The sequence below is a fragment of the Saimiri boliviensis genome, chromosome 9 (assembly GCF_048565385.1).
Source record: "Saimiri boliviensis isolate mSaiBol1 chromosome 9, mSaiBol1.pri, whole genome shotgun sequence".
Taxonomy (NCBI): Eukaryota; Metazoa; Chordata; class Mammalia; order Primates; family Cebidae; genus Saimiri; species Saimiri boliviensis.
Genome location: NC_133457.1, coordinates 16,949,433 through 16,959,550, shown reverse-complemented (window position 1 = coordinate 16,959,550; position 10,118 = coordinate 16,949,433). Strand labels below are relative to the sequence as shown.

General features: G+C 39.1%; 1 protein-coding gene across 1 annotated transcript; it reads right to left on the bottom strand.

Annotated features, from left to right (window-relative positions):
• Positions 1-1,317: 1,317 nt before the first annotated feature.
• Positions 1,318-9,906, bottom strand: RAP2B (RAP2B, member of RAS oncogene family). Its single transcript, XM_003925018.4, has one exon. The coding sequence runs from the start codon at positions 9,461-9,463 to the stop codon at positions 8,912-8,914; it is 552 nt and encodes a 183-aa protein (XP_003925067.1). The 5' UTR covers positions 9,464-9,906; the 3' UTR covers positions 1,318-8,911.
• Positions 9,907-10,118: the final 212 nt, after the last annotated feature.

Genomic DNA, 10,118 nt, shown 5'->3' with positions numbered 1-10,118 from the left:
GAGCCCTGAGCCTCAATCTTGAGTCACAGCAAATCACTTCCAACATAAGGAAATCCTCTAGTACTGGAAGAACACAGGAGTGGAGGAGTGAGCTGAAGAACAATTCCACCTCGGGCTCCATGACATTCTATGTCTTAGCAACAAGCAAACAGTACAAAGATCTCCTGCTCAATGCTAACAAAATGATGCAGAAAGATATTTCATTACCCTTACCACTATTTATACTTTCTCATTAACAAAATAAAAGCTGGTTTGTACAAAAATGCAAAAAAAACAATTTTGTTTTTTACAATATTTTTCATTGTTTACTCTGCCTTTCATGATACAATATTCTCTTAGAGATGCATTGAGCTTATTTCTCATTTTTTTTTACTTCAGCACAAGATTAGTGAGGAAGAAGAGATGGTCTGCAAATATTTTTTGGCAGTTCGAAGTATATTAAGATAAATATTCTTACAATCTAATTTATTTTCTAACAAACTTCATTTATTAGTTTTAAAACCAAAACAGAGCTTATGCCCAAACCTAAAGTCAATGTCTGTTTAGGAGGCAATGATCTCTGGTTTAAGTCTGCACCTCAAATATGGTGGAAAAATACTCAAAAAGTGCATTTATATAGCCATCAGTTTTTAGGTTTTTTTAATCAACTGATGTGTATTATACTAGAGAACCATTTGCATAAACCAGATGTAGATGAATGAAATGATATACAAAAGAAAAAAAAAAAAACAGGTAATATGGTTAAGTAATTATTTATTTATTTATTCTGTAGAGACAGATTCTCCCTATGTTGCCCAGGCAGGTCTTGAACTCCTGGGATCAAGCAATCCTCCCACCTTGGCCTCCCAAAGTGCTGGGATTATAGGCATGAGCCACCACACTCAGCCAGTATGACTAACTAAAGATAAGATAACTAAAATCCCAGTTAAAAAAAGTCAAACCTCAATACTTTTTCCACTCCTTGATGAATAATGTTGAAATATACTTGTAATTCTATTACCTACTTAAAAAGTTAAATTCAAAACTATCTAAAATATAAAGTATGTTTTATTGAAATATATATTCTTATAGAATTATGCTAGTACAGATCCCTAGAGGCTCTTTTCCTGAAGTAGATATAATTCAATATAATGTCAGCCTCTAAAGAGAATATCTAAAATATTGTTAATATTAATATGTATATTAAATAACATTAGAATATTCTGAGTGCATGAATAATCAGATTTTGAAAACTTTATAAATGGCCAGATAACATATAAAATATTAAAACCCTTACTCAAGCTATGAAACTTTAATAAATTTGCATTTCATAAATGGTTCAATGGCAGTCAAAATTTTTTTTAATGAAGTACCTCCACATAACATAAACGATTCTGCTATCCCTATAATTCTGCAACTTTCCACATTTAAAAAACATGTTAAATTCATGAGACAGTCTATACAAAATGGTGACTAGAAATCATCTTGCAAATCACAGGAGGTTAATAATCACAACTCCACCCTTCAATTCATATGGTTTTACAATAACTGCTATTATTGTTATCTCTTCCAGCTTGTTACCCAACATTTCTTTCTCTGAGCTGGTTGCCTTCTTCCAATAAGCGTGAGAGCTTTTGTGTAAAGTATTAGCTTAGCAAACTTAAAACATCAACTTAACTCTTTGGCACACTCATTTTTACAAGATTATCTTTTTCAAAAGAAATATCTTGTCCTGAATCTTCTTTACATGAAGAACCTGAAAGACTGTATTTCAGTGACTGTTTATTTCTTTGAGAATATAACCTAAATTATCCTCTCCTTTTGTTTCCTCACTATAGAAAAACAAAAGTGAATAAATTTTATAAATCTTTTTCATGTTTTCCTCTTCCCTTGGACATGAAAATATAAAAGTAAAATCATTTCCTCCTTGTAAGTGTTCAATTTCAGCTAATCTCAAAAAGGAAGTTAAAAACGATGCAGAAAAATAAATGACAGTCTTATTAAACAGTTCCACATACAACAGAACAATTATTATTTAAAATTCATGGAATCCATTTTTATTTACAATTTCCACATACCTTTCAAAGAAAAGACCCAATGTTCAACAAATTTATCTGCTCTATTGTCTGCCAAACAGACCCACAGGATTGTAACTGATGACACATGTAGCTGTGCTTTTCCATATACGATTAATATACACTATTTCACAGATTATAGTGAAAAAGAGCATAAAGCTGTTGTGCTTTCACCTGACTTCCTCTGTTAAGTATTAGTGCTCACACAACAGCTATTAATAATAGTAGTATGTGCTCAGTAAGTGTTGAATAATCAATCAATCAATTTCAGCTGTTTACCAACTTCCACTGCAACTATATTGTTAACAATTAAGCTTGATCTCAGGCCTTTTGGGGACACCTGTATTCACAAGGTATCAATAATCTCTATTTTTAAAAAAAATGTTTCTGCCTTTGCAATTTTTCACAATTACCACAAATCAACCAACCACACGTTTTCAATCCTCTGACAAACTTAGCCTCACATAATTTTGCAAGATAATTCATTTTAAAAAGAGTAAGTTTAGTCAATTGGATACGAAAAAATGCAAATAGCTGTCTCCTCCAATTTAAAAAACAGATTAACACTCACAATTTCAATAGCCATAAGGCCATTTTGCTTTTCCTGAATGTCTATACAACTTAGCCATTTCTGCTTCTCAAAACAAACCATTTCACTAATTAAGGCTTTAGAAACTGTCACCCCTGGCTGGATGCAGTGGCTCAGCCTGTAATTCCCAACACTTTGTGGGGCTGAGGAGGGAGGATGAGCCCAGGAGTTCGAGACCAGCCTGGGCAGCATGGCAAGACCCTGTCTCTGTATTTTTTTTTTTAAACAAAAATTTTTTTTTCATTCTTTAATGTAAACTAGTTTAGTCCTAATGATTATTAACCAGGATTAGAATAAACTATCACATAATTCTGATTGTCTTATATATGGCAAATAAATTCATAGGACACTTTTACAATATCTTATTCCAACATAAATATAACCCTAAAATAAAAAGGTTAACAAAACCTGTTTTGTAAACAGGTTAACAAAATCAAGTATTAGTCCATATTAACAGTAGTAGAAATAACCATAAAATGGAAGCCAAGATTAAAAATATACTGAAGTCAGCATTTCATTGTACTATCACCAGCCTTTTGATTATGGGGCTCCCTAAAACTGTCATAGGTCTCAAACTCTCAAACATAAATGTCGGTAACGTTTGTTGAAAATAAACCTTAGAATAGTATATAGTAATGTTCCTTTATCAGATGAGCAAACTAAACTTAAAAAATATTTTATTTCTGTATAGTTAGAATGGAAGACATAGCTCCAAAGACAATCTTAATAAATTTATCACAGGCAGGGAAGATAAAATCCTACCATTCTTCAATCAACATTTTTCACCTTCTAATAGAATAGTTTCAAATGTAACATTCCATATTTCGTTCTAAAAATCACTGTATTAGAGAGTTTAAATCTTCAGGTCATGGTAAGCACATGTGTATGTCTGTGACTCATTTCTTAGCCAGACTTCCAGGTATTAGTTAGCTATTAAGTTACCACTAAAAGCTATTAGTAGCTATTAAGCTACCACAGAAAGCTGTAGACTATTGTGCTATGAAAATGACAGTAACAATAGGGTTGAACAAAGATAAGATTTTCACCAAAAATATTTATTATTATTCTTGAGGCAAAAGCAAGAAAATAACTCAAGTCCAGGAAGCATTAAAAATGAAAATGGAGATTTGAGTAAGTTCCTTTCTTCCCCACCTAAGCATGATGACGTTATTCGTAGCATCTAAATATTACTCCCTTGGTCTATAAACTGGTACTAAACTTTGCGAATTGTAAATGAGAAATTTGAAGCAAGCAATCCACTACTTGTAATTAGATCTACTATTGTTTCTTTAGAAGTCCCCCAAACTACCTTTAAAACCCAGATCTTAAAATCGGGGACCTTCTGAGGGAATTAAGATGCATAACAAAAGAAACTGCAAGATACACAGTTTTGTGGTATGCAATTTCCCAGAAGTGACTACAGAACTAATTGAGAAGGAATTAACTAATACCTGGAAGTCTGGCTAAGAAACTGAGTCACTGACATACACATGTGCTTACCATGACCTTAAGATTTAAACTCTCTAATACAATGATTTTTAGAACCCTTGCCATGAAAAGTTAAAAATCTTCGTTTTTTAACATTGAACTAAAGAGAAGACAAATACTTTAAAGTGTCCCCTTTTATTGAAGATATACTTTCCAAATTTGTGAGCTGTTTTCCCTACGTGGGGGAGTAGGGGAGAAGGGGAATGTTGATTCTGATCACTTAGGCTACACTCCTATTCTAACCTCATTCTCATTTTAAGTCAACTTCTGAATTAACATTGAAAACCATAGTCAAAATGTTCCCGTAATAATGTGAAAATGATCAAAAGCTACCCGCAATGTTTATTTCACACACAATAGTTAAACGGTCTTAATATAAATGATATATGTCCTCTTCAGTTGTAGATTTCAAGAGATTATTCTCTAACTGTAGTAGACAGCACTCCAAAATGTGTGACGTATGAAGTCTGTGTCTCTAAATATGTAGGTGGCTCTCAGTAGCATAGCACTCATTTGGAGTTCAGTCTAGATCACTGGTTTTCAAAGTGTGGTCCCTGGAATAGCAATATCACAATCACTTGGAAACTTGTTAGAAATAAAAACTGAGACCCTACCTGAGAGCCACTGGATAAGAAACTGGAGTAGGGTCCCAGCAGTACATGTGTTAAGCTCCAAGTAATTTTGATATGTGGTCAAGTTTGAGAACCTTTGGACTAGATGATTCCTATAGCCTTCTCAAACTTTCAAAATCCAGTTAACAAAGATCTCACCTAGAATTAGCAGTAGTATGTTCAATTAAATGCATTGAATCATCCCTAATAGTCTGCATAAAATACTGTAACCAAGAATACCACATTCTATCCGTATTTTTAAATTTACCATATTTTCACAGACAAAACTTTTATTAGCAAACTTTCCCCAAGTAAGACACTGTGACAAATGTTTGATATTATTTTAACAGTGATGATCTCCAAATTAAATCTCGGTTCCCTTTATATTTATAATGCAGAAACTTTTTCCAGCTGTTGAGGAAAAAAAACAAAAACAAAAACACTATGCTTTTAGGACAGTTAAGGTGCATCTACTCAAGACCAACTGCTACATATAGCTTTGTTTCTCATACCCACTGTGAGAAATAGTAGAATATGACCCAAAAGAGGGTACAATGACAAAACTACCTGAACAGATCAAATGGATCAGGGATTCTAGGATCCCCAACCACAGGAAATAGTAAGTGATCAGGAAGCATGAAGTCTCATAAATTTAAAGAATTCTATCCCCAAATACATCTGGTCCCAAAATCTGATTCAATGAAGTCTACAACAGTTACCAACATGGAAATTGTTCTACTGGCAAAAACTAGAGTGTTAGACCTAAGATGATACCTTTAACTTTCCTGAGGCTAGTATAAAAGGAAGACAAAAATAACCCTTTTGACATAACATAAAACCTGGGTTGACTGTCAGAGACCAAAATGAAAAGCTGTTGAAAAACAGCAGGGGTCAAGTTTAAAATAGTCAGCTTTTGCTCCCCAAGATAAAGACTCCTTTCCCAACCAATTTCTGTTTTGACAGGTGATTGCCTTACAACAAACTCCGCCCTCCCTGACTCACTTCCTTTAACACTTTTTCATTGAAACAAATGCTCTAATCTCTTCACACCCTAATACCAAAAGGGGTTCTTAACAGGCAAAGAAACTAACATATTCCTAAAAACATTTTTAAGAAAAAAACAGCAACGTTCCTAATTTCTCTCAAGTTTGTCAAGAAAACAGGGGATAAAACCAAAAACACTATTTTCTTGCTTCAGGCACACATAAAATTGCTTTCACTGAGAATCGAAAAAGCATTTATTTTACAGTACTTAGTAAAAGCATATTAAAATCTTCTGCTCTGCCATCCTCGACCTATAAAGAAGTCATGCAAGTGACTAAATCCTGTGCGAAGGTGATTAATGCACCCAGCAACCTATTTCATTTCCAATTTTCCACTTTCAAATATTTCCCGTCAGTATATACATTTCTTAGATACTTGGCATCATTTTATGTCAAAAGGTTTCCAAAGAATTAAAAATAAGAGACAGTTAAATGCCAAATGCCTTTTCTTAAAAAACCCTCCAGACAGTACTTGACATGACTTCAGCATTTTCAACATTTTGGATCTACTTTAGCAACTAAATGTATTCAAATACAAGAATGAATCTTTGCAAAGGCATATATTTATACAGTATCTTTTAATTTCTACATTTAGAATATTGATACTATTGCCTCCCAACTGTGTTTGACAACAAACTTAAGTGAGATCAGAGTGGGCGGAAGAAATGGCAGTAGGAGCATCACCAGGAACAAATTCTCTGTTCTTCCTCCATTGCTGGAGTAACAAGATGCCTCTTAGGCAAAAAGAAAGTAAGAAATTTAAAAAAAGAAAAGCAAACACACACACATTTTAAGGCAAGATATGTTAACACAGCTTTAAAGAAACCTGTGGCCTGTTCATTTCTTTTGGTTTTGTCAAGGGAATAAATCCCTTTGTCAAGATTCTTCGGATTTCATAGACCCAAGTACTCAGTTTCTTGATATGTATGAACATACATAGCAGTTCTATTACTAAGACCACCTTAAGAAAAATAAAAAGCTCACACTGCCTCCTACTGTTAAAAGGAAAAACTCATGAGGTCAAATATGGTCCACAAACTGAAGGGTGTAAATGAGAACAAGGATATTATCTTAGGCTGTTTTCCTTTAAATCTATTTCCAAATCAAAATCTCAAAAGGGCTGAGACAGTGTCCACAACCCATTCAAATGTACTGCAAAAAACATCAGTAGGTATGACTTCAGAACTGAAAACCATCTTTCCCAAATACATTTTTGACACAATGTATAATATAAATGGGGGAAAAAAGGAAGAAAAAAATTAAAAGTGCCATCCTACTTTGCCAGATGGATGGTTACTTTCCCAGATCTAAGGCAATATTAATAGCTGAGTTCTCTTGTTCCATACCCACAATACCCACAATGAGGTAAACTGTTCCATGTCAGGTCAGATTCAAAATACCTGTTCATCTTGTAATCAGATGGGAATGGCCATACCCAGGCCTTCCCTGACCTTGATGATTTTCTCCAAACTTAAAAAGTTGGGAGTAATGTCATCCAACTTATCACTGAGACACTTCTGTCTTCAAAATTTGACAAATAGCTCTGGAGAATATCTTGCACCTACCCAGTCCACCTCAGCTATGATACTGTATTAATCATTGAATATGAAACAGAAACACAAACAATAGTTTTGGATTTGTTTCTTTAAAAATGACATTTGTATTAAAAGTCTTAAAATGAAGAGACAATGATTAAACGCATGAAATTAAAAATTACAATTAGTTAGAACTGGTACATCACAACAGTAAAATTTTGCTCTTTGCTTCTGGAGGAACACCCTATAACAGGTAATAAAAAATTAAAAATAATATAAAAGGGGAGCTAGATACCTGAAAATTTAAACAAATTGAAGCCAAAAAAAAAAAAAAGAAACAAATTCATTGCAAACGATGGAAATTACATTTTAAAGGCTGAAAATAATAAAGAAATTCACTAAACAACAGGCCCTATTGTCCTGGCTCCTTCAGAAAGATTACTGAAAGGAAACTGGGAAGTGGTTTGGGGGAATAGCAGATTGTGGGATATGGTGGGAAGTTCACAGGTTGGCACCGGCTGGAACAGCTGAGTTTTGAAGGCACTCTGCAGACACAGGGGTGCTGGGGGCCCTGAATCACATTTACAAAGTCTTTGTACTGTATTTTAAAAAGCTAAGTCATTAAAATCGGTTACTGCCAACCAAAAAACAAAAACAAAAAGGCTAAACTCATACACATACATACACACACACACACCACACACACACATACCATAGTACACACGAAAATGTGCAGATCTGTAACATTTTTTTCACAGCTGATAAAAAAAAAATACTACCGTTCTCCCCCAGATTCCCCTTTGATACAGTAGGTAAACAAAATAGATTTTTTTTTTCCACAAATATCAGCAGACACTTTCTGGCACCCCACACTGTATTGGCATCAGTGTTAACAGTCCCAGTTCAGATGTGCAATACTTCAGATTGGATACACTGTAACAAGAATCCAACTTTGCATAGACATCCTCAGAATCGCAATCAGTCATGGGGTTGCCCTTCCAAGCTGGCAGAAAAGGAACCCGATCTTAATTTCTAGCTACTCCTGGAAAACAAGGAAAAAACAAAAGTTTCTTCCTCTCCTGCTCCTTCATATGGTTCTCCCGGACTTCCTTCCATGTATTTAAAACTTGGAACTAGAAAAACGGTTGTTGACCAAAAAAAGAAAAAAAGAAAAAAGAAAAGAAAAACCCTTTCCACCTTCTCCCCCTCCTTTTCCTCCACCCCTTCCCCCACCGGTTTTTTTTTTTTCCCCCAGGCTGAAACTTTTGCTTGGTGGGTGTCAGGCTGCCCATACTGCGCCCTAACGGCTGGCTACTTAAACGGGGAAATATGCATCAGCCACAATCAGGGAGAAACGTACATGCTGCAAAGAGCCACATTTCCACCAGAGTATCGGATGGGAAGGACGGGACACCCCCTCAAGCACAGGGTGGAGGCAGGGGACGCCGGCCGCGGAGGCCAGCAGGGATCCCAAGACACCCTGGCCAATGCAAAGCGGTCTCCAATCTCAAAGCAAGAAAGAAATCACATTTAGACAGTCGGATGCGTTTGGCTTTTGTGCGCAGAGCGCGGCCGGCGCGCGGCAGCCGCCTCAGAGGATCACGCAGGCCGAGCAGCAGCCCTCATCACCGTTGGGCTGCGCCGCGTAGTTCATCTGCCGCACGATCTCGGCAAACAGCTCGTCTACCGAGGCTTTGTTTTTGGCCGACGTCTCCATGAAGGGGCAGCTCCACTCCTCAGCCAGGGCCTTGCCCTCGCCGTACGAGACCTCGCGCTCGCCCTCCAGGTCCACCTTGTTGCCCACCAGGATCATGGGCACGCGCTCGTACCGCTTCACGCGGATGATCTGGTCCCGCATGGGCTTGATGTCCTGGAAGCTCTGCTGGTTGACGAGGCTGTAGACCAGGATGAAGCCCTGGCCGTTCTTGATGTACAGGTCCCGCATGGACGCGAACTGCTCGGTGCCCGCCGTGTCCAGGATCTCCAGCACCGACGGCGACGAGTCCACCTCAATCTCCTTGCGGTAGAAGTCCTCGATGGTCGGGTCGTACTTCTCGATGAAGGAGCCCGTCACGAACTGCACGGTGAGCGCGGACTTGCCCACGCCGCCCGAGCCCAGCACCACCACTTTGTACTCTCTCATGGCTCCGTCAGCGCTCTCGCCGCGCCTGCCGCGGCCCCGACGGGGCTGCGCGCGGGGGAAGGCTGGGCTTGGCGGCTGGACTTCTCTTCCCCTTCCTCAGCTTCAAAGGAAAAACCCAGGAGAGAGTAGCCCAGAGAAGAACGCAAGGCAGAAACCACCGAGCGGGGGCCGGGCGCCGGGCCGGCGTGTCCCTGGGGCGCGGGTCCGGGCCCCGCAGCAATCCGCGGCGGCAGCGGCAGCCCGGGCAGCGAACCGGGAGGACAATGCCCGCAGCCTGCGCGAGGCGACGGCAGGAGCTCCTCGCTGCGGCAGCCCGGGAGGGCGGGGAGGCGGTGGCGGCTGGCTGCGGAGGTGGCTGCTAATTGCGCGTCGGGCCGGGACGCGCGTGGCATGAGTCCCCACGGAACGTGCGCCCACCACCGCGGCCCATCGCGCTCTCTCCCGCAGCCTCTGCTGGGCGAGGGCTTCCTATTCGCCGCGCGCAGCCCGGCCCTCCCCGCCCCGGCGAGCATGCCCAGTGCATTCCGGCCGCGCCTTGCCCGAGCGGCCGCTCCTGGTTTTCCGCGGGGCCGTGGGCGGGACTACGGATTTGAGTCCTGTTTCGGGAGCGGCGCGAGTCTAGGAACTGGCTGGGAGATGGGGTGTGTGTGCGAAC

Bases quoted from the DNA above. Each gene is read 5' to 3' on its own strand.
- RAP2B (XM_003925018.4), bottom strand. From the start codon at position 9,463: ATGAGAGAGTACAAAGTGGTGGTGCTGGGCTCGGGCGGCGTGGGCAAG.